Here is a 27,171-nt window from a genome sequence, read left to right as displayed (position 1 = left end):
AAGGAGTATATTCGCAACACTACACTACTCGACAACGTACCATCTTCGTCTTCTATATCATTTCTAGAAGATAAAGAATCAAGAGTATATATCCCATCATTATCAACGATGATGGTGGATCAAGATGCGAGTGATTCTTTCGGTTCACATGAAGTTGAAATAGCAAGTAGTGGACTTGGATCATCGACAAATAGTAAACGACCAACATTCAATCATTCTTCGACTTCTTACGCTACTTCTAATCACCAACAGTCCAAAACATTAGATATCGATATGAATATGAATATGGATATGGTTGAAGAAAAATCTTATAATTCCTATCCACCTGTTGGAGAACCATCCTCATATTCATCCTCGGGAGAATCACAGTTACCAACCCATCAGCATTATGTTTATACGACGTCTCGAGGAACGGCACATGGACAGGGTCGTCATCGATCAGTGAGCCTGTCGTTAAATGAGATGTGGGATAAATCAAGATCTGTATGTTCCCTCAGAGGTGAGGGAGGATTAGGTAAATCGATGATATTGGGTTGGGTGGTTACTACGTTGTTGGTTTTGGGGGTATTGGGTTGGTATAGGGAGGACTTGTTTGCTTGTAAGTCTGGATTTTGACCTCTGTTCAATCTCAAGAGCAGATTCACCTGTTTCGCGTATATCTTTTTAATCTAGCTTGGAACATCTATACTGATATATCTCATGCTACAGTTCTAGACTCCCTATCGCAATATCTATCATCACAAGGATACTACGGTCACCTAACCTTCTTCCTCCTCATCCTTATCACTACCATCCCCCCTATCCCACTATACTCCACTCTGATCGTTCTGTCAGGATACACCTTTGGCGTATGGACGGGTTTCGTCATTAGTTATTCAGCGAGTTTGGTTGGGGCAGTATTGGTATTTGGAATTAGTAGGTGGAAATTAAGGGATGTCATTGGACGATGGTGAGTAGTCCTTTTTCATCTTATCATCTCATCACCAGATGACTATCGTCAAGAGGTTGTGTCATATCAGCTACGAGATCATGAATAACCTATTTCGACAATTTGTTAACATGTATATATCTCTCACAGCCTATCATGCTCACCGACCTCCTCAACCCTCCTATCCCTACTCTCTTCCCACCCTCATCTTTTACTACTGATCCGTATCGCTCCATACCCTTACAACCTCCTCAACGTGATCCTCGCTTCATCACCTTCCTTATCCCTCAAGACATATACGGCATGTACCGCTCTGAGCTTGTGTAAACTGGTATTGCACACATGGATCGGAGCGGGTATACATAATTTATCGGAGGTTTACGGCCACGGTCACGGACATGGACATGGTCATGGTCATGCACAAAGTCAGGAAGAACTCGACGAAGAGGGACAGTGGCCTCCACACAACCATCATCATGTACATCATCATCATCCCGGAGAATCTCCCGATATAGAGATGGAGATGGATACAAGTAGAGAAGATGTTAAGATGTATTCAACGTGGATTGGGATATTCTTATGTGTAATTTTGTTCTTCTATCTGACGTATTTGACTAAGAAGACTATAAGAAAAGCTCAGAGGGAGCAGGAAGAGCAGGAGAGGGAGATGAGAGAATCGGGATTGAGAGAGGGATTGTTGAGTGAGGAGGTCTAAGATGAATGAGATCAAAATCATGGACATTTTGGATAGTAAGTATATCAAAGGGTTGTACGATTTCGGTTTTTTCCTTTCTTTCTTTCTTTCTTTCTTTCTTTACTTTTCTTCGATCAGGTTTCACATTGTAAGGATAGATTGGGAACATATTCGGTATAGGTATAGGTATATAGATGCACAAGTTCATGTCGAATAGATAGAATTCATGTATATATACTTGGACGGATGGATATATGAATTGACCACCACGTGATTCGAGAACTGTGAATATGATGATGAGTACGGGTAATTCGGTTGGCAAGTAACCACATTAGCTTTCTCTTCTCTCTTCTCTCTTCTCTCTTCTCTCTTTTCTCTTCAACTTTGTATACTCTCACACTCATACCGTCCCATCTTTTGTCTATACTCTACACCTTACCAAGCCTGGTACACACTCCGACTGAATACTAGATGCCGGTGATGCAATGTCATTGACCAGCTCACCTTCATCACCCCGACCTATTCATCAGCGACAACTGTCCTCATCATCATCATCACCTTTAACTCCTCTTCACGGTCTACCTCAATCAGCCGCCTCATCAAGCTCATCGTACTCATCCCCTAGATTCAGATCATACACTCTGAATAGTACCACTACCAGCTCTAGTACCAATGGAGATGGATCACCGACGAAAAATGGATATTTCACGAAATCAGAACCTACCAGTCCGAATGGCAGGGTGGTCATACAGGGATTAACACCGATAGGTAATATAAATGGAATACAATTGGATCAATATAAGTCGCAATCTCAGCCTCAACCTCAAGCTAGATATGGTGCATCTCAGAATGGGTTGATGGGTCCACCTACAAATATACCGTCTTCATCACATCCTCACCAGATACAACACCATTTACCACATTCACACTCACATCCTCTTCCTACTTCCGCATCATATCAAACACGTAATCAGAATCAAGTACCTCGGCAAATCACTCAGCAACAGCAGCAACAGCAACAGCAACAGCAACAGCAACAGCAACAGCAACAGCAACAGCAACAGCAACATGCAGGACCCTCGCGTTCGACTACTATTCCCATCCCCATCCCGGTGCCCGGCCACAGCGCAGGTGTGCGACCCTCTTACAATCCGATAACATCCACTGCGCCATTTGCGAAATACAAAGGTCGACAAATCCCTGCTAAACCGAAACATAATGTATATCCAAGCACATACAGAAATGGGAATGGGAATGTTGCAGGAGAAGATTCAGGTATAGACTCCGATGCGACTGTTAGACCAGGTAGGAATAAAGGTAGTTTGAGTCAACCTGATTTGACTGCATTGAGATCAAGGAGGGTGGAAGGATGGACCGAGGGTCTGCGAGCTGGTAGTGGGAGACCTATCCAGGTACAACATTCAGCTATCATCCAAGGTCAAGGTCAAAGACTAGAGCAGACAGAAGGCATACCTAGTGGGAACGGAGATACCAAAAGACGACCATCAAATCCTCGAACTAAAACACCTCCATCTACCAACAAACCTTACGGCTCCGCTCAGCCTTCGACGGATTCCAGAGAAAGTTGGTTACCTGCTTCTCCTACTCATTCTCGCTCTCATTCCTCGCAATCTCTCTCTTCCCTCTCGAGGAAATCACCCAGTAATTCACCTAGAAGTACTCCATTATACTTCCCGGTGATGTCACCTATCACTCCTTCTGGACAGACTCAGTTATATTCATCGTCAGAGGACGAAGGGCCCCCTACTATATTTCCCAGCAACAAACCTCCTGCCGGACTCGGACCTTTCATACCGTTAGATAGGGACAACACGTCTTCCTCAGGTGGAGAAGCAGATGATGATTATTCACATTCACCATCTTCTGGTTCAGGATCGGGATCAATAACGTTCTCCCCTAAACGGACGAAATTGAAATCTTCTTCATCGGGAGGATTGAGGAATAGATTCCTGGGTGATAAGAGATATTCGCCTACGAGCAGTACTAGTACCAGTGTTAGTAGTAGTACGGGATTAGGATTGACTCTGAACGATAATGATGATAACACTATCGGGACTGGGACTGAAACGGATATGGACTTGGATACCAAAGAAGATAGGACGAATTCACCTGATCGATTATCAAATGGAAAGTCAAGGTCAAGTCGCGCAGTAGGAGTAAAGATATTAGATAAATTGGAAAATATCTTTCAGCAGTCTACATTGCTACCCTTGCGACTATTGGCTATTATACCTTCCCTATGGGGTATATGTGTTCTGATCGAGGCTCTGGTCACTGGAGGACTATGGGTGGATGTATGGCCTTGGGGAGTGGACCTCACGAGGGAAGCGTTGGAGAGACTCGTAGCTGGAGGAGAGGGCAGTCCAGGTGAGTGGAGGAAGGTAGATAGAGGTGATGTGGGACTTTGTGTTGCATGGGTGAGTTTCCACTTTCTCCGTCACTTGGTCTGTACCTTTTCAAAACTACTCATCTCGTTGTACATACTCCGTTTCATTGTGAAATTCCCCAACACACTGGTGCTGACATCCTTTTTCATACGTTCACAGGCAATATGTACCGCTCATTTCTGTTTCTCTCTAACCACCGGCCTCACTCATCGATGGCGATCTTATTATTCCCTCCCATCCACTATCACTCGCCTGGTCTCACTCCAATGTCTATGTTGGCCCGCTACCTATCTCACATTATGGTTCCTTGGTGTCGACAGGTTATTGCTATGTTGGGTAGTCATAGGAGTTACGACAGGTTGGTCTAGAACAGTACAAATGTGGGTAACGTCCAATGTCATCCCCCCGCCTCCTCGACCGACCGATCCGGACGAGCTTGCGGGTGGTGGTGCGGGTGATGTAACACCAAATCTAAGGAAGATGAACATTGGCCCTCCGGAGATACCTGAGGGTCTGAGTGCGTGGGAAGCATTTAGATGGGGTAGGAAATGGGATTGGGATAACGTAGCGAGGGAGGTGGGCTGGAAAGTTGGTGGGTTGTTGTTGGTCACTTGTGCTTGGTTATTCTGGGGTATAGAAAAGGGAACGAGAGTGAGGATATAATTCCGGAAGGATGTATCATTTTCGGATCTGGGGGGATTCAACGACTGAAATATACGAATATCACGAACACCCTACACACGAATTCAATGAAAATCTGTAGCATGTTACCAATGGCTTTTGGGTTTGGTGCCTTCAATATCAACTGACAGGATAAAAAACACAAAGTCGACTTATGATGTTTGTATATATGTATCAACCAAGATATTCAGACCATGTATATATTATATATATGCCGAACGATGTATCGTATCAAAATTCCAATTTTACTCCTCCAGGCTGAACCGGTTGTACATCAGATTATTTGATACAACGATTTACTATGCATGTGTTGATATTGATAGCATGAGATTACGTCGTAATGTCATTATATCCGCAGAGAGTAACAGATGATCAATCATACCTCGCTTGTTTCCCCCTCATCTCTTATTCCTACATATTTCCTTCTCCAATGTAACAAAGGTTCCAACCCTTTCTCATCCGAAATATGCACACCTATAACTCGACATATAAACATCTCACTTCCTTCTCCTCCCTTTGCGTCTATCGGAGCCGACCCACAGAGATCTTTAAGCAAGACGCTACCTACGATCTCACATTGTAACGAACCGATTGACCCTTTCAGCGATGGCGGGTGATTGTTGTGGGTGGTCCATGTATCTTCCATGTTAAATATTGATGAATGGTCTGTTCGAGGGAGGGAGAGCGAGTCGGCCATGGTTTCATTTGATTTAGATAGGAGTGAGATTGTTAATGGCGTAGGATGAGAGGTATTGATTGTTTTATGCTGTGTTGGTGGTGTAGACGAAGTCAAAGAAGGGGTAGATCGAAGTGGGTTTTGAGAAGTATCTTCTCCTAGTGTGTTAGGTATAGGTATCTGAGCGAATAAGCTTTTGGCCCATTCGGGAGGTTGTTCAGGCATAGGTAATTTAGATAATGGCCATGGTAATTCGGATTTGGCTGGGAGTGTGATACCTTTTATCATTGGGGTGTCTTCCAATGATCCATTCATTATAACCTCTTGCTGTAATGTATTTGTCTTTGACGAAGGATGCCGCTGCTGCTGTTGTTGGGGTTGGGGTTGTTGGTGGTCTTCATGTGTCCTATACGGTCTAAGACAATCTGCCATCCTCGATGGTAATCTCAATGAGAATGCTACGAGAGGATGAGGATAGAGTGTAAGAGAGGTGAAAGAGGTGAGGGTCGCTCCGTGATATCTTGCTTTACCATGTAAAGGTGAGGTGGAAGGAACACAAGTGACGGCGATGGCTACTGGCTAAGAAAGGTATTTCAAGGTATTAATTATGTACCTCATAAAGAGTATATAAAGGTAGGGCAAACGAGAATTGAAGATGAAGAAAATGGATCACATTTCGATGGATGGTGAAACTCACTTGAGCGACATTCCTCATGACCTCTCTAAGCAATATCGAAGGATCCTGTTCTTCCACTCTCACTTGATCCGAGAAGACTCTCTTCATAAATCGTATGGGTGACTTACTCCATGATCGAGTTGTAGATCGGGTGATGGACAGCATTTCATCCAGTTTCGAGATCTGGCCTCGCCGAGATCAATTGGGAAGGATACGGGTATGTCAGGGCTGAGGTCTTCCGAGACAGCTAGCTGTACTGTCTTGGGCTTGTGCTGTTACGCGCTGGGTTAGGAGTTGTCGTAGTTTGGAGTTACTCGTATCATCTCATCTTTTCTTTTTGGTCGGACCGAATGAGATCGTCACTGGGTAGTGTCTGTCACGTGACTAACGACGACGAGAACGACACAGATAACGATAACTAACAACCTTCCTGATGGTCGATGAATGAACAAGATCAAGAATACTTGTATTGCTCATTGACAACGAACAAATCCATCCACCCGCTCAAATTGAGCCTGTGCAATCATACGCTTCGTGAAACGCATGACGCAAACGATTTTCATCTCCTGAAGGACCCAACAACTCTATCGAAAGAGAGGTTAATCGATCCTCTGTCTAGCGATATCATCGACAATCATTGACCTCGTCTCAACACTTCACTCCCACGACCATGCGTAAAGGTCCAGGTCTATCTGCTCTCTCCCGTCAATCAGCCTACTCCAACTCTTACTCCACCCTCTCAACTAGCATCTCCACTCAGCAGATCGCCTCTCTGACCGAATCGTTAGAATCATTCAAATCTACCCTGATCGAATTTTCCCTAAAACACAAGAAAGATATCAAAGATGATCCTGCATTTAGATTCCAATTTCAGAAAATGTGTTCTACACTCGGTATAGATCCTTTGGTCGGGTCGACAAGTACCAGAGGAGGTGGAGCAGGGTTGTGGGGAATGTTAGGAATAAGTGAATTTGAGTATGAGTTGGCGGTGCAACTTGTAGACATTTGTGTGTCGACTAGAGAGAAGAATGGAGGATTGATTAGGGTCGATGAATTGATACGCAAAATAGAGAACTTGAGAAATGGTGGTAAACCAATGGAAGGCGAAGGTGGTATAACGGAACAAGATATAATTAGAACTGTCAAAATTCTAGAACCACTCAAATCGGGATACAAGTTACATACCATCTCATCAGATAGGTATGTACGTTCGATACCCAATGAACTCAACACGGATCAATCGATACTGTTATCGTTAGCTGCTACTACAGGGGGAAGGTTGAACAAGAGAGAGATCAAAGTGCAGACAGGATGGAACGATGATAGGATAGATCTGGGTTTGAGGGACTGTGTGATGGAGCAAGGTCTAGGATGGGTAGATGAACAATCGATATCGGAAGAAGGAGGGGGAAAACAGATCAGAGGAGATGTTTGGATCATTGCGGCTGCGGTGTTTGAAGAATGAGAAATTTAGATTGTCATATATTCGTTGTACAGTATGGTAGAGTGATTGTTGTAATTGAATTGCATGAAAAGTATAATTCATAATAGTCAGAGAATGGGAGAACGATTGTTTATCACAGTACAAGGCATATATGTATACAATGTAGAAAAGGTATCATAAAGAAGGAAGAAGACCAGGAAGATTAAAGTCTCCTATAAAGTCAATTTAATCAACCTATCTCCATTAACAACAGCAATCTACATTGAGTACCATGCTCCCAGCTTTGTTATTACCAATATGATAGGGAACGAGAAGAAAGATGGTATCGGTTGGGATTTGTTATAGCAGGTCAACATGAGCTTTGGACACTTCTTCAAACTGATCGACTCACCTCTGCATGTAACATAAAGCCATGAATAGCAAAGATTACCAGCCCACCCTTGGTGAAGGTTATCAACCAGTTCTTACCGGTCGACAGATAATCCGGGTTAGTTGTACGACCTTCGAAGTCCAATCCAGGTTCGAAGAAGGCCAGGTAGATCGCAATTAAAGAGAGGAAGAAGAAGATGGTCCTGAAAGCCGATACGCAAAGGGAAGCATCTTTTCTGCATACGCGACGCAATAGAATCAGCTCATTTGAGCTCTATATCTTGGGATACGTAAGAAGTAGAGCGATGGCTCACCTGTAGCCTATAGAACTATAGAGAATGAGGATCTCTATGAAAACCAGTAACCAAACGATGATACCTACGCAAGCACTTTAGTCCCGGTTCCAATCGAAGTTCCTATCACACTCACAGATGAGAAGAAGAAAACTGAAAGGTAAGATGACTACCTCTTGAGAAGTGGGTTTGCCGTTAGGACGGTCGCCATTGAGCATTGGAGGTGACTCAGACGGATCTGGGCCATCACTGTCCTTCGGAGTGGTACTGTTCGTGTCTGGTAAAGTCATGATTCAGGTAGGACTATATTTGATTAGGGTACAGACGTTTGTGAAGGTGAACGTGTGGACTTATTTCAGCGGAAATCCTTAGCTAAATATATATGGTCTATGGGAGGTCGAGTTGTTTGCAGCATTAGGGTTGTACTTCAGTATGCCTTGCGTATGTCAACGTACAGTATGGCATGTGATCTAATCAAATTCACATACGTCACATGTACTCGTACACAATCCATGCTCTCCATCAACAAGCGGGAACCGATTTGATGGTAGTCATGTCTCACTTGCTCTTAGTCTCTCATACCCCTTTGAAGTGGTTTCTGATGTGGATATCTCAGAAAAACTTTATTTTCTTTCGTGTATAAGGACCGTTCCGGTCTCTACCTCAAAGCTTGACCACTGCTCGTGTCAGTGTATCTAATATACTGTTCATGAGAATAGCTGACGCAGAAATACCCTCAATGTTTCAACACCGCTGTGATTGCTGGAGATCTGTCGAGTTTTCACTCCTGACCCATCAGCAGACGAGATTTTTCGAAAGGATCAGCACAATTCGTATCTAACCTCCTTTAGGGCCGTTTCACTTCGGACATACAAAATAATCGGATTGATCAGCTAGGAATACCACCATGCTTGGCTCCAGTGCCTTCATCGGGTATTGTGAAGAATACGTCTCAGTTCGGGCAGACGATCATTCAGTAGTCCAGGAACATCTATATAAATTTAGTATCTTCTCATATTACTCGTGTTTCAAGTTGAAGTTGAAGATCGTGGTGAAATGATCAATTCCAACGTAAATATATATAAAGGACGGCTCAATGTTCAAGCAATTTTATGACCGCAGCAGCATTTCAAGACCTATTACTCACATCTATTTCTCTCAGAATACATACTCTCACAAGAAACAAGATGTTCAATGCATTGTGGCAGCGCCTAGTTGCGAGCGAGATTGGAACTTTTGGTATGTATCTAAATTTTGTTCGCGTTACTAGACATTCGCACAAGATGTGATGAGCTGATGTGATATGTGATATTCGGTGGTAGCGGTCGTTAGTTTGATCATTCTCCTTATTTCGGGTATTGGTTATGCACTCAAAGTCGCTGGAGTCATCTCGTATGTCTCAATGCATGAATGGTCTGTACGAAGAATTTATACTGACATCATGTAGTGGTTTGGCGGGAGATGTCGTACGTGTCGTAGCAGGTACTTGCGCTGGTTGTCTTGTGATGTGGGGAGTCCGTGTTCAGGCTCAGGTCAATCCGACGACATCTACTCTTAGTCGACAAACTAAGTTCTTTGGATTCGTTGGCCTCTCCTTTCTAGCGATGGCTAGTGTTTTATATTCGAACACTTTCTCACCTGTAAGTCATATCATGCCTACCTTGTAACACTGTTAATCCCTTCCCCTTTTACTTTGCAGAGCGGATCTAGCCACGTTAGCGAACAGCTTCTGTTGAACGCAGAGAATATGACAGTCACGTTGTCAGTCATCAAAGGATTGTTTGTAGCAGAAACAAGTCGATTGGCTACTAGAGATTCTGCGGTTAGTGCGTGGCTACGAAGCTTTCCTGATCGTCAGTATCATTTTCTGCATTCCAAATCTTCAGTCATCACTGATTCATCTTTACCTTCATTAGTCACCCAAACCCCGTAAAGCAATATTGCTCTTGTCTCTGAAAGGTTGCAGGACTGGTTAGATAGTAGATAATTCGAATTGATACATGTGGTTATATGATTTGGATTGACAGCTATGGTATATGGTACGAACAATACGTCTTTCTTCATTGTCTGCCTGCAGCTTCCCTAACAGGGGCTATAAAATATCGTTCTCGTCAGTACGTGTAATTGGTTTGTCGTTAGAGCCAGACTCACCGAAGTAAGGATGTTCTTGACTCTCTTGAGCAGTCAATCGCTCTTGATGATCGTATCTCAACAATTTGTCCAAGAAGTCAATAGCTTCATTCGAAATGTATCGTTGATTTTCGGACGTTATGAATCTTGACCATGGTTTGCGTGGATATCGACCGAGTATATCGTCGAATTGGGAATCTAGGTCGATCTCGTATCGCTCGAGGCTGTACAACATAATGTATCAGAATGAGAATCGATTCCCAGAGGAAATATGAAGAGATACTCACTAGATGAAAAGTTCATCGGTCCCTAACACTTTCGTAATCTTCACTAACTGATCTGCGTTATCATGTCCATGGAAGAAAGGTTCTTTTCGGAAGATCTGAGAGTTGATTTGAACAAGACATGTCAGCACGTATTTCAGAGACACCCAAATTCTGTGCAATGAAATGCACTCACCATACTCGCAAACATACAACCCAAACTCCACATATCCAGACTATAATCGTATTCTTGGAAATCCACCAGTAACTCAGGTCCCTTGAAATATCTCGATGCCACTCTGACGTTATATTCTGTTCCAGGATGATAGAATTCCGCCAATCCCCAATCGATTAGACGGAGCTGCAAGGCGGTATTGGGTATCAGCTTAAGTCCTATCCAGAAACCTCCCGATCTTTGGTGGAGACGGTGAAAGTTACTCACAGTCCTCTTCTCATGATCGATCATAACATTATGAGGCTTGACATCCCTATGCATTATACCCTTTGAATGACAGAAATCTAACGCTTTGAGCAACTCGAACATGTAGAATCGGACGTCGAAGTCGGTGAACTTCGGGTAGAGGGTTTTGAACTCGACGTTCTGGGAGTATAGCATATGAATGATCAGCTTTCTTCCATTTTTCTGGCTATACAGCTGTATGCTCTCCCTTCCATTCTAGCTTCACTCTCCTGGCTTCTCTTCTGAAATCAACCCTATCTAAAGTGATATTGAAATTGCTCACTCACATTGACATATTCCGTCACAATACTCGGAGTTTTACTCTGATTATCCCTAACTACATCCAACAACCCCACGACATTCGGTCCGCCAGCAAGGTTCTGCAAGATCTTAATCTCTCTCTTGATCTTCTTCTTTTTCACTGGTTTCAATACTTTCACTATACATTTGGAATTTGATGGTAGATGAATGGATTCGAATACCTCGGAGTACTTTCCTCGACCAACTTTACGGACTATCTCGTAGTTGTCTTGAATACCCCATTGGACTACCAGGTTATCTATTGATTGAAGATAGATTAGTCAGTCATCATTAAACCTTACCATGACTTGATCTTGCATATGTAAGGTCGATAATGATTGTGAAAGGACAAAGGCAATAGTCACTCACCATAATCCCACCATGATCTACCCAATTTATCATTGACATTAGCGTATACTCGGGCCTGTCGAGTCGATTGAGGATGACGAGTGCGAACGTGAGTGTGAATACGAATGTGTGTGAATTAGACGTTCATGTTGAATTCGTTCATTATCGGAGTAAGGGAGTGGTAGAAAGTGAATGAATTCATCAGTATGATCCTTCGTCTTGGTATGATATATGAAATAAGGGACATACCACACTCCTGCCCGCTGCCATATTGTATAACTGATGATCTGTACCTGTGATGTTGAAGGAAGGCAAGGGTATAACCGAGAGAACAGAATAGTATTGATGGGATGTCGGTTCTTCTTCTTTTTCAGGTTATGCTATCTAGCCTTGTGGGGATGGTAGTGAGCCCCGATGGCGGCAGATGGGCTGCTGTTGAGAGTCGGATGAAGTATGACGAAGTTTGTCAAGATGGATTGGCTCTGTAATCTGTTGATATTGATATTGATGAGATAGATATACCAAGTAGCTCAACTCGACGCCGAGCAAATCTGTGCTAAGCTGGTGTGTGTGTGTGTGCACGTGGTGGAGATATCACTCCGCCTGGGCCATCTCGGCATTACACGATGGTGTGGCATCAAGTTCCGGTGGAGGTCGTCCACTTTGTTGCCTTTTGTCGATCTCTGGTCTATCCGTAATGTCGTCATGCTTGAGTTGGATGGTTCGTTCGATGAGACAGAGCTACTACGGGATCCCGATGCGATGAGGATGCATGCGACTGGTTTTACTTTTACTATATCATAGATCGATTGATCGTATCAGACCAGGATCACTTAGATCCTCAGATCGAAAAAGAAATCGTCATGGATCGTCACATTGTCTTTCCACCTATCGATGTATGCAGCATATATTAACCATCAAACCCTCTTACCTTTCCTTCTCTCACTCCATTTCATTACTAACTTCCGATAGATCAATGTCCCTCCTCCGTCCCATAATTTTGAGATCATCTCAACCCGTCCTCTCGAAGCTCACCAAACCACTCACACGTACACCCATCACGAAACAATTTTCCCTTGCTCGATCATTCAGCTCCACATCACTCAAGATGGTCGCTCCCGCTGGACTATTCTCCAACCGATACAAAGTCGAAGATATGCCCGACCTAACAGGGAAGGTAGCAGTTGTGACAGGTGGATCGAGGGGTATCGGTGAAGCCCTAGTAGGCGACCTGGTTCAAAAAGGATGTAAAGTTCATATACTCTCTTCTACAAAGCAACACGCAGAAGAAACTATCGAACATGTCTCTGAACATACTCCCAATGCTAGAGATCTGATCACATTCCATCAAGTTGATCTAGGCACACTCAAAGATGTAATCTCACTCACATCGAAACTTTCAAGCGAACTAGATAGATTGGATTTACTTTTCTTGATTGCTGGTATTGGTGTAGCTCCATTCGGTTTGACAAACGATGGGATAGGGAATCATTTTGGTGTCAACCATCTATCTCACATGGTAATCACAGATGGACTATTAGATTTAATGAAGAAAACCTCTGAAACGAAAAATAAGGGTTCAGCAGGATTGGACGATGAGTTGGAAAAGTTTTCGACAAGGATCGTATCCGAGTCTAGCGAGTTACATCGAGCTGCTCCAAGCGATGTCAAATGTGAGAGTCTGGATGAATTCAATCACGAGAGAGATGCAACGGTTTTATACGGTAGATCAAAATTGTTAAAGTGAGTTAAATGGAGACATTCTCAGCCAAAACGATTTCAGTCATGATACGCCCCTATAAATACCCAACGTATTCTGGAATCTACCTAAACAGTAGTCTTTCCAACGCAGTTTGTTGATTGACTTCTTGTCCCTACTTAGTATCCTCTTCATCCGTCATCTCGCTCAATCCCACCTCCCATCCCTCACTTCCTCCTCTCCAATCCTAGCAGCCTCGGTCCACCCAGGAGGGGTAGCTACAGAACAAGAGAAAGGTGCCGCCCAAGCATACCCCATCCTAGGTAACGTGCTGGAAGCAGCCTCAAAGGTGCTATTCATGTCTAGGGAACAAGGTGCAGAATCAGCTCTGTGGGCAGGCGTGGGACAAACCTTTGCCAAAAGGAGAGAAGAATGTCAGGGTAGGTATTTCACGGAGGCGGATGGTAAAGTCGATAGCGAGTCTGATCAAGCTAAGGATGATGAGTTGGCGAAGAAGTTATGGGAGTTGAGTGAGAGGGTTCTAAAAGAGAAGATAGGGTATGAGATGAAACATTAAGAATTATGATTTCAGTAGCTTAACTTAGGTCAACTGTGTATCTATATGAGTGAACGAAAATGTATTTTTAATCTTGACGATTTGAGGTCTTTGTTCGTCCAGCTTATGAATTGTGAGATACTACATGCATTAATTATCATACAAGCGATGATCAAAATGGTAGATGATCAAAGAAAGATATTATAGTAAGAATATTATATGTATGTTGTTGACGAAAAGTCCTAATCCTTCTTGCCAGTTTGGCCTTACCCTACCTTTACTTGATTTCTTTCCTGTTTCAATGATGAGTATCGTATGATCACCTATATACAAAGGCCGTGGTGTGTAGAAGAAGATATCCAAATCATATGTTCGATTCTATTGGTCGAATATTTTATTGATCAGGGTTCCTAGCTCGGAGTTGATCATATCTCGGTGGAAGATCACTAAGCGAAAGCAAACATCAGTATGACTATACACGGTAGATGTTGAAGATGGTTATAACACTCACATCACTCCAGCATCTTCATGTTGGATATATCTCGTTTCACCCTCTCTTTCACCAGAACTAACATTGGAATGACCATTCACGGCATTGTTGCTACTTGCTGCGGCAGCACCGCTTCCGACCTGTTGACTCGATGGTGTTTTCCTTATACTACTCATCCTACCAGCAGCACCTCCATGTCCGACCGTCGCTCTATTACTATCCTCAGTCTCAGGTACACCCTCACTTAACGCCGGAGGTCTACCCATTCCACTCTCACCACTTGTCCTAGTACCTGTATGAGTGGTAGTCGTAGGTGAGTTCGGTACTCCAACACCCAATGAAGAATTCCTATTATTGGCCTTTTCATTTGCCAAAGCGAGCATTTGAGGGGTATTCTGAGACGAGGGTGGAATACTCGATAAACCCTGATGGTTGTTGTTGGTAGGTGGAGTTTCAGGTGGAGAAGGATATCTGAACGGCGAAGGTTCATAAACATCTCCATTGACTTGTACATGTCTTGCCCCTTCCGGTGTATGCGTATGATCACCATCAATCCCTTCTCCTTCTTCAGCCAAATCAAGTTGGTTCGATCTTCTCCCATTCTTCTCACCTCCACCTAAACCATAGGCTCTCAATCCAGAATCAGATCGACTATCATCCTTCGACCTAGCCTTTCTCTTGATACAGAAGAACAACAGAAGCGCCAAAAGCACTAAGAAAGCTACTCCTCCAAGTGTGCCACCTACAATAGCTCCGGTATTGGTACTTGATCCACCCCCACTGCCACTCGAACCTCCTTGAGATGACCCGCCTACTCCCGAGACAGACGCAGACGGCTGAGCAGTAGCGGACGTAGCGTATGTCATTGAATCTCCCGATGCAGTTGTAGGTGAAGAACTAGTAATACAACTATCATTTCCTCCACTTTGGACTCGGTACAGATCGGTCGATCCTCCCGTTTGGTATTGTCCCGAATCACTCATGAACAACAAGAATTGTGTATTTTCTTTTATGTCAACGGTCCAATCGTAAGAGGTGGAGCTCTGATCAATGGGAATTTGGAATGCTGTACCGTGAGGGATCAGACCGAAGAGCGATACGGGCTCGGTAGCGTTTTCCAACCATGTGATGGACATGGAAGAACATGATGTAGGGTTTGAGTCGGGTGAGATGGCAAATGTAAAATCGTAGTTCAATGAGCTGTCAAACAAGTGAACAAAATCATCATTAACTTTGAGTGGCTAGGAAGTTTGATTGGGAGTTGTGTACTCACGATGGTACACAGGAACTATCATCTGAGCTTCCCACAGCTATCATATGAAGCATAGACAAATTAGCCATTCGATCAATTGAAAGTGGTAGAAAGAGCTGTAATTTACTCAATACACTTGTAGTGCCACCTGTACCGAACCCCTGCGAGTCACTCATGGTAACCAAGAAGTCCAATCCTGCAGGTTGCTGAAGTTGGAAGCTATATTCGGTCGATCCAGATGGGATAGTTATGTTTTCGATATGTCCTCCTGTAACTATTATGGTCTGTTATGGAAAACACAAGGTCAGTCATCTAAATGGGAACGCTCTCTTGGAGAAGAAGAGGTGATAGGGAACTTACGGGTATAAGTGATAGATGGTACGGACCTTGTCCGCCCGACCTACACGATTTGAAATCTCACTATTAGTATCCAGTACCGAATGAATAGCGACAGAGGGAGAGAAGCGAACATACCATTGTACAGTAAAGTTCTGACATTGTACAGGCGTACTAGTACTAAACGTGAATCCAACCACTGAAGGAAGGAAGAGGGAGATGAAGGAGAGGAGGGTAAGGTGGTTACACGACCTGATGAAGTGATTTAATCAGTGTCTGTTTGATCGGCCAGCGAAGTAGAGGAAGTATCATGATACTCACCTCATCGTGGACAGATAGGTCAACGTGAGAGGTTTAGCTCAGAAAGTGAGCAGATGAAATTGTTGAACGTATCGTATCCTCCACGACGAAATGAAAGAGAAAATCTGGTTTCTCCAGATACTCTTGAGAAGTAATCAGATCGATCCCATAGGTGTATGTACTACTCTATGCTCTGTAGCCGAGTAGAATCGTATGATACCTTCCTTCTTTCGATTAAATCGAATGACCTGACTTTGACTTTGATATGGATCTGTGAAAAAGCGAAACCTCTTGGGACCTGACTGACGTAGGAGATGAGCTTGAGCACTGAAGTACCTATTCCGTGTCTCTCGATGTTCGGTATTGATAGATGGGGAAGATAGAGTTATTGAATATGATTCAGAATCCAAATAGGGATTGGTGAGAAAGGGAAGCACGACTTTACTTTTGATTTCGTTGGAGTGTGATGGATGTATCAGGAATGAAAAGAGTCAAAGACGATCAATGCGTTATCCAACTAGTTGGTGAATCCACACACATCCACACAGTAAGATATGACATGGAGCAGTTTATTCCATTTCGCCGCTTATCCTTCGAACACAACACACATGACGTCGATTTACCTTACCATACGAGTTCATCTAATCATGGGGAATCTGTATGTACCATACGCTACTACCACCATGTACACAGAGTACGATATTGTTCATTACCTGCTGTCTTGGTTATCGCACATTAGAAATCCTAAATCCCAATCCCAGAAAAAAAGGTGAGACGAGACATCCTGTCATTCCCTCCACTCTGACGCACCCGCCCTCCGTACCTACCGGAATCAAGGTATGACATCACATGCATCTCACACTCTTCTTCCCCTCCTTCTCCCTGGAATATCCACTTCTTATCACTAATTAGTCTAGGCTTCCCGATCACTTCTACTCCCTAACCCCAATTGTCGATTAGCATGCATGTATAGTTTACTCAGGAAAACAGAAAATGTCGGTGACAACTTGTCCACATTTGAAGATTTGGTACAAAGTAGAACAGCTGCTGTGATCCCGGGAATCGGGAATGAGTAGTTGAGAGTAGGCACCGTCACTTCCGGTTATGTAACTGATTATGTAACATCGCTTCAGAGCTTTGATCACGTCCAGCACGGTGGGATCCAAATTACTACAGTACATTACTAGATAGCAAAACCAGCAATATCAAGTTACGATTCATCAGATACTATCACATAACAAGTTTTACTGTATATTCACATGTTTACAACAAAGACCAAAACCAAAATCAATCCAGCAGTATCGTACAATGGGGTATCAACCAATCCACGGTCTCTCATATTCATATTCTCTGCTCTGCTCTGCTCTGCTCTGCTCTGCTCGAGCACTTATCTTGCTACTTCACCCAACATCTCTCTCAATTCCCTCTCTTCCTCCCTTCTTTCCATCCTAGCTTTTATCTCCGATCTTTTCCTTTTCACTTCCATTTCCTCTCTCAAATTACTCTTGGATTTCACTGCGCTCACCCCAGATTGTCTTGCTCTAATTCGAGCAGCAGCGGTAGATTGGGATTTTCCAATAGCACCATGGGAAGTCTTGGGTTTCAACGTCGTGGGTTTGGAGAGGTTGAAATTGGAAGTGAAAGATTGGTTATCCCTCGATTGAGCTGATCCAAACGGTTGAACCGTACTCTTGAATCTCGGTGTCGAAGGTTGATGATGCGCAGAAGGAGGAAGCATAGGTAATGGTCTATCAGGATTGGGTTTGATGGTAGCTTGCATTCTAGCCAGACTCGATGCGGTAGGCAAATACAATGTGGATGATCGATTGATAGATACCGGTCGAGTTGATGTTCCACCCACACGAGCAGCTTCGGAAGTCAAAGGAGGAGGTGGGGCAGGTCGAGCATTTCGGATAATCTCAGCTTGAGAAGCTTTCTTCGACATTGCTAAACCTGAGGAGACCGATGTCGACTTAGGTAAGCCCAGAGTATTAGTCGATCCAGAAGCGGCTTTGTGCATACCTCCAGGAGGTGCAAAGTCTGGTATTCTCGCTCGTCGAGGTGCTTGAGAACTGCTCTGGCTTAGGACTGTTTGAGCAGATGTTGATCTACCTCGATCCTTCTGACTTTTTGGAATGGCATGTTCAGTTGGCGATCTGATATCTTCCAGTACCTCGGGATGGGGTTTGATCACATTAGTAAGATCCGTCGATCTTCGACGAGTAGCAGTGGGCTTTCGAGCCAGAGAAGCTTCGAGATCGAATGGAATTTTTCCATGGGGCGGATCTCGAGGGGCGTAGACGGAGGTCTTCCTAGGCATCGTAGGTACTGGTATAGGAGGTGACAGTATGGCAGGAGCAGTAGGCATGGCTGGAGGTAAAGCCGATGATCTTTTGTTGCGAAGGAACCCAAACCGTGAAGAAAGACCTCGTCCAGCTATTCACCACTAGTCAGCCACACCTTAGATTGCTCACGAATACCGATTATTGACATACCTTTCTTCCTGAGCAAGCTCGACCTTCTCTTATCTCTTCTTTCCTTCATGACCTTCATCATATCGTCGGTGCTTTTGCCTTTCTCCTCACCAAGCAAATTAGCGATACTTCTACCTGCCTCTCGGAGAGATCCAAGATAATTTGGACCATTAGAAAGTCGGGACCTCTTGGCATGTCGAACTTCTTCATTGGATGATGTTGCGGTCAAAGGAGCACCGTTGGGGGCAGAAGGGATGAGATGTGTACTGGAGGTCGAAGTGGTAAGCTCATGTTTTCGCTTCGCTTGAACGGCAGGAGCTGTTGATAGATTATTAACAGAAGAAGATGAAAGTTGTCGTGACGCGCTAGACTTGCGTGCAAGAGACGTTTTGGAGATTGATCGCATCCTGTACAAAGTCAGATCAGCTTGGGGTAACATTCCCGATTTCTGTAAACTTACTTGGCAAATTCCTTCTGATGTGCGTCTGCATACCTATCACTACTACCTGTACTGCTACTTAAGCCCCATCCACCAGTTCCCAGCTCCTTATTGACATGGACTAATTTGCCCACCTCGGCTTTCCTGCCTTTCAAAAGCTCTTCTCCAAACACAACTCCTCCAGGTAACTTAGTATTCATCTCTTTCAAAATCGCCTGAGCAGCTTCAGAGAACTGATGATTGCTTACTCCAGCATCGGTAGGCGATCCAAATACCATTCGACTGGGTGTGGGAGGGAGAGGAGGAAATGACCCTGGGACAGTCTGTACAGGCGGCGAAGTAGCTTTCATAAATTGCGGGGGAATGACCGGAAGCGGTGGATAGATAGATGGTACACTTGCCGACGTCGTACCTGATAATGCTGGCATTGATTTTCGACCGAGTCCATTCTGAGAGAGAGCTGTCGTTGATCCAATGCTTGATCTGATTGGTGCCATAGATCTACGTTCTTTCAGGTTATGAATGTTTTTGGCTTTACCGAAGAATGGAAGTTCTTCATCTTCTTGATCGGATTGAGGATCAATTTTGGGCGAGGTTGGTGTAGGCGAGCAGAGTCGAACTGTGCTTGGCCTTTCCAGTAAGGTGATACGAGAGTGTCTACGGGGTACACCAACTGTAGATGCTGGCGAGGGAGGTAATGATTCGAGGACTTCTTCCACTGGGCCTGATTCACCTTCAGGTTGAGGCTCAGGTTCGGGGTCGGCAGCTTGGCTGAGATGAGATGATGCTGAAGTGCTTCTACCAAGTAGGATTTTAGATCCACGTCGAGTGAGTGAGGTAGCCAGAGCTTTCATCGAGCTTGTCGAAGATACTTTCTCGTTGTGGTGACCTTGTTCATCATCAGCTTGTCTGCTGTCAAGATGTCTGGAAATCGAGAAAGGGATTTCGGCTTACCTCCAAACTCGCTCATAGCTTCACCGTTATTCGCACTTTTCCAACTACTACAACTAGTTGATTTGGTCATTCCGACCTGTTTCTTGGGTGAGATTAGACTGGCTCCACTATCGCTGAGCATCTCCCAAGCATCAGATGCTCTTGATTGTACGCTCATCATGGAGTCTTTATGGTTGAGAGGGGTAGGAGCGCGAGCGTTGAAACTGTTGAATGGCTGGAATGTCTGTATACAATGTACAAGGCCCATCAGCTTGAGTCCTTCGTATTTGTAACCTATAAAAGGTGAGCTAGTGGTAGGGTAGGTGACCTTCAGAAATAGAAAAGAAGAAGTTAAGAGTCCTCATTCTGCAGTAGGACTGTTGAGCTTGTATAATATCATTCATCCTAAGGTATACCTCACTTAACCCGTACGGATTCGTAGGGAAGGACAGGATGATAAGAATGCTCACGTGTGAAGCCAACGGTGTGGGTGGCTCGGACGAGGGCGGTCCCGATAATATGTTTGGACCTGGAGTAGGAGCTGGTGAAGGGATATAAAAGTCGAGATCGTTGGCATGGTCTATAGCATCTATGCGTAGGATGGAGTATGAGCTCGATCCCTGTGAGTTGTCATATGAGAATGACAGAGACAGTCTGCGAGAGATTGACGGAATAGGCAGCCTTGAGTGTATCAATGTGTTCTCACTCACAATCTTCTAACCTCTGGATCATTTCGACATTCTACAGCATCAAACCCAACGAGTCAGTTGTGATGTTCCCGTGCTCATCGACGGCTACGACTGACCTTTCCACTGGCTTTCAATCCATATCTCTTGGACAGAGAGACAAGCTGATGTCTTTTCAGAGCATTCAGAGCCGCCGAACTAACCATGTTATCAAGGTGAGTAGATGATTCTTCAACTTGATGATGTGGTAGAGGCTGGCAAGTGATTGGGAGTCCAACTCACCTGCGGAGAATCTCATCTGCCATCTTTATGCGTTGATCGCTGTTGAGAGCTGAAGTTTGAACGAATGATTATAGTGAATAACAAAACAGCCGGATGTGTTATAGAGAAGAAAAGGAAGAAGAACATGCATCAATGCGATGATGATGATTGCGTTGTTGTTGTTGTTTTTGTTTTGGAGAAATGCAAAAACAAAACCAGTCGCGGAAGCTAAGGGTAGAAGATCATTCAACGTTTGTTAAGATAGATTACTTTCCCACGGTGGGACAATGTTCCACCATCGAGCCAAACAATCAACGATCCGACGGAATTGCGGTCCACTCACATTCCCTTCGACAGCTGCACTTCATTCGACCATCTCAACCTTTCGTATATCTTTCAGTCAACCAGATATAACACAAATTAGACAACATGCCTCCACTAAGTGTCAAAGATCTAACAATGCCGTACGTTATCCCTCATTACTATTTCGGCTGTTGTTCACCAGCACTGAGATAATTGTTTTGTGCACTGTAGCGCAGCGGCATTCACGATGGCCATCATCCTCACGGCGCACGTATACAATTCGATCAATCACGCAAGGCTGGACGCAGCCATAGCGAGGGACCAGAAGTTGACTGAGATAGAAGAAAAAAGGAGGAAGAGGTATGAGGATTCTCTGAAGACGATAGAGCGTAGAGAGCAAGAGAAGAAAAATCAGAATAATCCTTCTACTTGATGTCTAAGCGACAAGTCGCATTATCGTCGTTGTACAATACTGAACATACATATACCCTATGTGAGTCAGTTTCCATTTGCATCATTGATTTGAGGATCATAAAACGTAACTGATTGGGACTGCGATCCAGGTCATCTTGATACCTTGCATCGATATATGAGATCTGTTCTGTTCAATCTGACCGATAACGTACACAATGTATACAACATTTGCATATTTGCTTGTTCTTAACTACTATACTTGAGTTTATCCTTTCTATCTCCCTATCCTCTTACTCTCTATTCTCCTCTATTACATCAGCTAAAGCTGATCTATTTGAGACTGATTTGACATTTCCGTCCCCGATTGATTAGAGATCAAAGTATAGCAAAGGGAAGAAAACAATAACAGATACAAAGCATGTTAACTGAGTCGAATCTGGTAAATTCACGTATTATATAAATGGGTGAAGTTAGAGTATATTGTTTATTTTACAACGAATTACAAAACATGAGATTTGTCATCAACATCTAGTTCGGACCGAATTGATAAAAGGGGTATTAAATTGCAGGGTATAAGTGTATTATTGCTGACGGACCATGATGGTATGGTGAGATATGGATATGGTTATACCAGGACCTGCTGAAGACTGATCATAATGGTATTGGAATTCGAGTCTTTTGTGGAATGAGACCAGCTGCTAGGTTCACCATTCCGATCTTGGTAATCCGAATCTGACGACTCCCTGAGAGTCGAAGTGACGAGTTAATTCCGTTATAGCTATTACACCACATCGTATCAGCGTTAAACACTATCATATCATTCGACGAATGAAATTTGAACAACACTCACGCGGAGCTATGTAATCTGATTCTCTCACAATATCGAATGGTTCCGTCGTAGCCGTATCAAGCGGCGGACCTCTATAGTTCATTTTCAATTCAGTTACAAAGGTGTCGGTGATTGAACCAGCGATGTACTTACCCAGTTATACGCATCAACAGAGCATGTAACCTAAACCTCCCCACATACCTTACACTAACGTCTGGGAACACAAAGTATATACCAGGTGCTTGGGAAGTATCGTTCATCTCCGCCGGTGCAGCCACGAGTGTACCGTAAAGCATTGACACCTGTTCTCCCTCTGAGGAAATGATCATAGCTGCATCTTCTTCTTCGGGAGTTTGTAAACTCAAATGACAAATCAAAAATGGTAATTCGTCGTACCTGAAAACATCCAAAAATCACAACATCAACAACAACAGCACATGAAACCCATTACACCGGCCTCACGTGTACAAGTATACAAGTCATGGGGTAGTTAGAAATTACTTACGGTATTATCAGATCACCATCCGAGTCCCAACAATCCAGCTGTAAGATCAATGGTGGAGCAAGAGGTAACCTAGATAAATAGGCACCTTGAAAAGAAGCTCCAATGATTGGTGATTGTATAGGTGTGATTCGATAGGTCCTAAAGCCCCCAAAAAAATCACGATACGATAAAATCAGTACTCCATCTTGGATTTCATGTGGATAGAGGCGAAATGAACAAACTTACCTGCCTAAATCACCATGATTGATCCCACCTAGATTCATATTATCTTCTTCACCTTCTGATTGCATCTGATCCAATCTGATCGATTGCAGAGGACGATGCGGCTGCTGGTGTAGTTTATTATTATAGAGAGTATGGTGCTGACTAATGTGATTGATCGATTTGAATGTTTCAATTAATTAAACAATATTGTGGATTGTATAGATAAGTTGTGTGTTTGTTTGTTATTACCATTCGACGGTATGATTGTTGTTTTTAAGGTGTATTATAATCGATTTCCTTGTACTTGACTATTTGTTGATCCTTTGTTTTGTTTGACCGTATGTAAGATAAAGGTGTTTGTCGAAACGAATGTATTTGATTAAATATTCTTTGCTATGCTATTGGTATTGGTTTTATTTGATCGCTCTACGAAAATCTGTTTTTGAGTGGGTCGTTGGACTTGGATTATAATTAAACGCATGTAAAATAAAGATTATTATAGATTATTAACGGAACGGTAGGTAGGAACAAAGGAATGATCAAAATAATCGTCGTTGTCGGTGTTATAGATAGAGTTATGTTGGGCACAGATGCAAGCAGCTGAAGAGGTAATTATGATTATAAAAGGAGGTAAAAGAATGGTGTTATAATGAAAGGAGCGGTGTTCTAAAATATGTTGTGATTATAAAGGTAGTGAGAATTCAATCCGAATGATAAATCCAAGCAATGTATTAAGATGATAGATTAGGTTATTATTATGTTGTTATTGGGTTGGTGGCGACAAGAGAAGAGAAGAAGAAGAAATTTCATCCATTATATGTAGATCGAAGATCCGGTAATCGGACGCCGTTGATAACAGAACGAGTGATCGATCGTACAAGTTGGTGTTTTGACGTGCGGTGCACGAAGGTACGAAGGCGAAAGAAAGTTTATCAAACGTCCCAAGAAAGATCCAAATGAAAGGTAGGGGCTTCGGCGGTGATGTGTACGAGAGGGAATTGTCCAGTCCATCATGTGGAAGTATCATATGGACCCGATTTAGAGTTATTTTAGTGGCAACAAGAAGGAGCGAAGGGGGCCGTTTGAAGGGATTTCCAACAGGTCGGTGCGATGTGTTTTATGTTTGTGTGTGTGTGTCAAGTCACCAAGGAACAATTTCATTAAGTGAAGCGCAAGCGCAGGAGCAAGAGCAAGTCCGTGAAAGACGCATAGATCCATCCCATCGAAGGTTCCAAAAGTCCAGATCCAGACCAAAATGAGAAGACCGGGTGGTCCCGACGATCCCATCATTCGAAGAAGTGGGATAGGGCAGAGAGCATAGCATTGTCAAACACCAAGACAGACCATCATCAGGCGGTCCATGATCGAAAGGAATGGCGTTCGGTCATATCGTATTATCGTATTATCGCATCATATCGCAGCAGCCAAGTAAAAGGAAGTAAAAGGAAAATTCCTATTGATCAGCCTACGTTTCATTACGCCATCATAACGGTGATGGTGATGGTGACGGTGATGTGTATAACACCGCCTTTCGGATCATACAAATCGGATTATAGGGAAAAAGAGATTTCAAACTTACATGGCGAAAGTCAACGAATGGAGGTATAAAACAAGAGAGAAAGACAATCGGTATCTTCTTATTCGTTTCGTGTTGATATTTGATATTCGGTTCGTAATTTAACTTTATCTTTAGCTTATACTTGATACAAGAAGCCAAACGTGTATGATCAAGCTGTGTCTTCTTAGTTTAGCTGTTGTCAAGGTAAGTCTTGATCGTTGATAAGGTTTTGAAAGTAGACACCAAGTAAGATGGAGTTGGTACGGTATCTTGAAGATGAAACTTGTTTCGATATTGATATAATGATAATGTCAAATTGTTGATCTAAGTTTCGAATTCGAATGTGATTTGAATTTTGTCTTGCCTTCTTTTTCTTTATCGATATGGTGACTTTCCGGAGGATTTCAAAGATTGAAACTGAAACGACTGAATTGACTTTCTTCACTCTTTCTGTACCCTTTTTGTTGCCGATATGTATCCAGATCAAACACCGAGACCGACACCTGGACACCTGTGCTATGTGTATGTATGTACCGTGTGCAGGAAAAGCCAGTAGTCGGAGATACCGTAGGTAGTTACCAAAGGAAGAGGAAAGAAACCAAAAGCCCAAGCTAATCACTAGCGTAGTTCCTGGGGGAAGCTTTTTTTTACGTTTAAAATCCTAAACTTATATTCCGGGATCTTCAGGTATCTTTGATACCCCTTGAACTGCGTGTGGTGATTATTGAGACGAGACGAGACGAGACGATGGTGTTGCAGGATACTGTGATTGACGATTGATTGATTGATGAAGATGATGAAGCAGATATGCACTAGAAAGAAAACAGACGACAAGACGATTGGATTGATTCTGGTTTACTCGGTGAATCAGAAAAATCTACATCGAGGGTATCCCTTTTTTCCACTGTGACTGTAACTACTCGTGATGTAGGTATCAATGATATGAGACATCACACCATGTGGTTACGTCAAGAGGAATGTCCGAACAAAGTTACATCATGCATTCACTGCCAGCAGCCGACCATCTGGAGGAAGAAAGAACACACAGTTGAGCGGCGCTAATAAGCCAGTTCATCCGAGACATCTCCTGTACATCTTACAGCCTTGGTTCTCGGCATATGCATATATCGTACTACCGGTGCTGAAACCCTTTCAAGCAAAGGGGTAGACCAGGGAGAGCAGCACTTTCGTATAATCTTCTGCACCGATCGTGAATCATGACGCAGGTGGAAATCACGTAAATGTTCACCTTCCTCGAAGAATAAAGCCAAAAGCTATGCAGTACAACAGTATGTGATAGAGTATCAAATAGCAGCGGAATACCGCAGAAGCGGGGGCGGGTCTGTACCGGTGATCTGTCATAGTCCTTCCTTCCCTGCTTTGTCCTTTGCCTTGTGTGTCTTTGTCTTTGAATGTCTTAAACATGATTTGTCTCACATCACCGTGCTCGAGGTGACCTTGAAGAAAGAGAAGATGACGGTGATCAATAAGGGTTAATCGGATATTAATAAATTTGGTAATAAACAAAGGCACATCGGTTCCATTTGTTTCTTTCTTCCGGTTTTTCCGTGTCTAGTGGGTGAGGCCTGAGCTCGGAAGAATAATTGCTGCCGCCCCTGTTTTCATGCTAAACGCCCCTCACAATTAGGTGGTGGTGGCGTCATCATACATACCTACCAGATGCATTCCCACAGCGGTTCATACAGTCGTATGTGCTAAACTACTGCAGTACTGATGAACTTGTAGTACTGTATACATGCTGCGAAAGACCAATCGATTCAGAGACATTTCACCGAACAATCCATAGACTTCAGAGACAAGTCAGAGCCTATTTAACCGGATTCATTCCCGATGGTGGGAAGTGCCGTAGTAGCCGCTGGAACGATGAGATCTGACCCAACGAACACATTAGGGTGTACATGCAATCCCGCTCTCCCCGCTATGTATGTAGTCGACTGGTATGGGTTTCGGTTAACCGAAGGTCCAACCAGTATACCATAACAAATCCGTCATTGTCCTCAATGAAGATCTCCTAAAACAGCCATATCTGAAAGCAGAAAGCAGACACGTACCAGCTACTGTGCTGCATACGTATACGTATATACGTATATGACGATCTTGTAGATCTCTTTTCGGCAATCAAGTAGGTTTTTGTCCAATCAGGAATTCGTACACGTAAATTTACGCGCCAAAGTACGTAAATTCACGGTGCAATCGTTTGGTGGAGTTGGGAACGATAGTGATGATGATGATGATGATCAT

At 43.5% G+C, this 27,171-nt stretch overlaps 11 protein-coding genes across 11 annotated transcripts; 5 read left to right on the top strand and 6 right to left on the bottom strand.

Annotated features, from left to right (window-relative positions):
* Window positions 1–108: 108 nt before the first annotated feature.
* Window positions 109–1,643, top strand: L199_002137 (uncharacterized protein; the record flags this gene model as incomplete). The annotated part of the gene is made up of 3 exons (XM_064887885.1): window positions 109–598; window positions 709–949; window positions 1,079–1,643. The coding sequence occupies 3 exons, from the start codon at window positions 109–111 to the stop codon at window positions 1,641–1,643; spliced, it is 1,296 nt and encodes a 431-aa protein (XP_064743957.1).
* Window positions 1,644–2,107: 464 nt separating this feature from the next.
* L199_002136 (uncharacterized protein) lies at window positions 2,108–4,693 on the top strand (the record flags this gene model as incomplete). Its single annotated transcript, XM_064887884.1, has 2 exons — window positions 2,108–4,060; window positions 4,190–4,693. 2 exons carry the CDS (start codon window positions 2,108–2,110, stop codon window positions 4,691–4,693), a joined length of 2,457 nt encoding a protein of 818 aa, XP_064743956.1.
* Window positions 4,694–5,087: 394 nt separating this feature from the next.
* On the bottom strand, window positions 5,088–6,228 carry L199_002135 (uncharacterized protein; the record flags this gene model as incomplete). The annotated part of the gene is made up of 2 exons (XM_064887883.1): window positions 5,088–5,966; window positions 6,085–6,228. The coding sequence occupies 2 exons, from the start codon at window positions 6,226–6,228 to the stop codon at window positions 5,088–5,090; spliced, it is 1,023 nt and encodes a 340-aa protein (XP_064743955.1).
* Window positions 6,229–6,733: 505 nt separating this feature from the next.
* L199_002134 (uncharacterized protein) lies at window positions 6,734–7,528 on the top strand (the record flags this gene model as incomplete). Its single annotated transcript, XM_064887882.1, has 1 exon — window positions 6,734–7,528. The coding sequence occupies one exon, from the start codon at window positions 6,734–6,736 to the stop codon at window positions 7,526–7,528; it is 795 nt and encodes a 264-aa protein (XP_064743954.1).
* A 191-nt stretch (window positions 7,529–7,719) lies between these two features.
* Window positions 7,720–8,459, bottom strand: L199_002133 (uncharacterized protein; the record flags this gene model as incomplete). Its single annotated transcript, XM_064887881.1, has 4 exons — window positions 7,720–7,764; window positions 7,899–8,112; window positions 8,191–8,254; window positions 8,306–8,459. The coding sequence occupies 4 exons, from the start codon at window positions 8,457–8,459 to the stop codon at window positions 7,720–7,722; spliced, it is 477 nt and encodes a 158-aa protein (XP_064743953.1).
* Window positions 8,460–10,229: 1,770 nt separating this feature from the next.
* Window positions 10,230–11,940, bottom strand: L199_002132 (casein kinase II subunit alpha; the record flags this gene model as incomplete). The annotated part of the gene is made up of 8 exons (XM_064887880.1): window positions 10,230–10,261; window positions 10,321–10,523; window positions 10,587–10,681; window positions 10,759–10,923; window positions 11,005–11,163; window positions 11,310–11,581; window positions 11,692–11,746; window positions 11,920–11,940. The coding sequence occupies 8 exons, from the start codon at window positions 11,938–11,940 to the stop codon at window positions 10,230–10,232; spliced, it is 1,002 nt and encodes a 333-aa protein (XP_064743952.1).
* Window positions 11,941–12,778: 838 nt separating this feature from the next.
* Window positions 12,779–13,946, top strand: L199_002131 (uncharacterized protein; the record flags this gene model as incomplete). Its single annotated transcript, XM_064887879.1, has 2 exons — window positions 12,779–13,413; window positions 13,553–13,946. The coding sequence occupies 2 exons, from the start codon at window positions 12,779–12,781 to the stop codon at window positions 13,944–13,946; spliced, it is 1,029 nt and encodes a 342-aa protein (XP_064743951.1).
* A 373-nt stretch (window positions 13,947–14,319) lies between these two features.
* On the bottom strand, window positions 14,320–16,329 carry L199_002130 (uncharacterized protein; the record flags this gene model as incomplete). Its single annotated transcript, XM_064887878.1, has 7 exons — window positions 14,320–14,371; window positions 14,437–15,615; window positions 15,689–15,725; window positions 15,795–15,951; window positions 16,028–16,067; window positions 16,142–16,255; window positions 16,325–16,329. The coding sequence occupies 7 exons, from the start codon at window positions 16,327–16,329 to the stop codon at window positions 14,320–14,322; spliced, it is 1,584 nt and encodes a 527-aa protein (XP_064743950.1).
* Window positions 16,330–17,690: 1,361 nt separating this feature from the next.
* On the bottom strand, window positions 17,691–21,140 carry L199_002129 (uncharacterized protein; the record flags this gene model as incomplete). The annotated part of the gene is made up of 8 exons (XM_064887877.1): window positions 17,691–18,739; window positions 18,799–19,184; window positions 19,238–20,105; window positions 20,171–20,393; window positions 20,620–20,738; window positions 20,860–20,890; window positions 20,955–21,033; window positions 21,118–21,140. The coding sequence occupies 8 exons, from the start codon at window positions 21,138–21,140 to the stop codon at window positions 17,691–17,693; spliced, it is 2,778 nt and encodes a 925-aa protein (XP_064743949.1).
* Window positions 21,141–21,525: 385 nt separating this feature from the next.
* On the top strand, window positions 21,526–21,832 carry L199_002128 (uncharacterized protein; the record flags this gene model as incomplete). The annotated part of the gene is made up of 2 exons (XM_064887876.1): window positions 21,526–21,560; window positions 21,631–21,832. 2 exons carry the CDS (start codon window positions 21,526–21,528, stop codon window positions 21,830–21,832), a joined length of 237 nt encoding a protein of 78 aa, XP_064743948.1.
* A 685-nt stretch (window positions 21,833–22,517) lies between these two features.
* Window positions 22,518–23,437, bottom strand: L199_002127 (uncharacterized protein; the record flags this gene model as incomplete). Its single annotated transcript, XM_064887875.1, has 5 exons — window positions 22,518–22,591; window positions 22,664–22,734; window positions 22,796–23,038; window positions 23,148–23,285; window positions 23,373–23,437. The coding sequence occupies 5 exons, from the start codon at window positions 23,435–23,437 to the stop codon at window positions 22,518–22,520; spliced, it is 591 nt and encodes a 196-aa protein (XP_064743947.1).
* Between the last annotated feature and the right edge of the window lie 3,734 nt (window positions 23,438–27,171).

Source organism: Kwoniella botswanensis, chromosome 1 (assembly GCF_036426115.1).
Source record: "Kwoniella botswanensis chromosome 1, complete sequence".
In the NCBI taxonomy this organism is placed as follows: Eukaryota; Fungi; Basidiomycota; class Tremellomycetes; order Tremellales; family Cryptococcaceae; genus Kwoniella; species Kwoniella botswanensis.
Note: the sequence above shows the minus strand (reverse complement) of the source record. Positions and strands in the feature narration are given on the sequence as shown.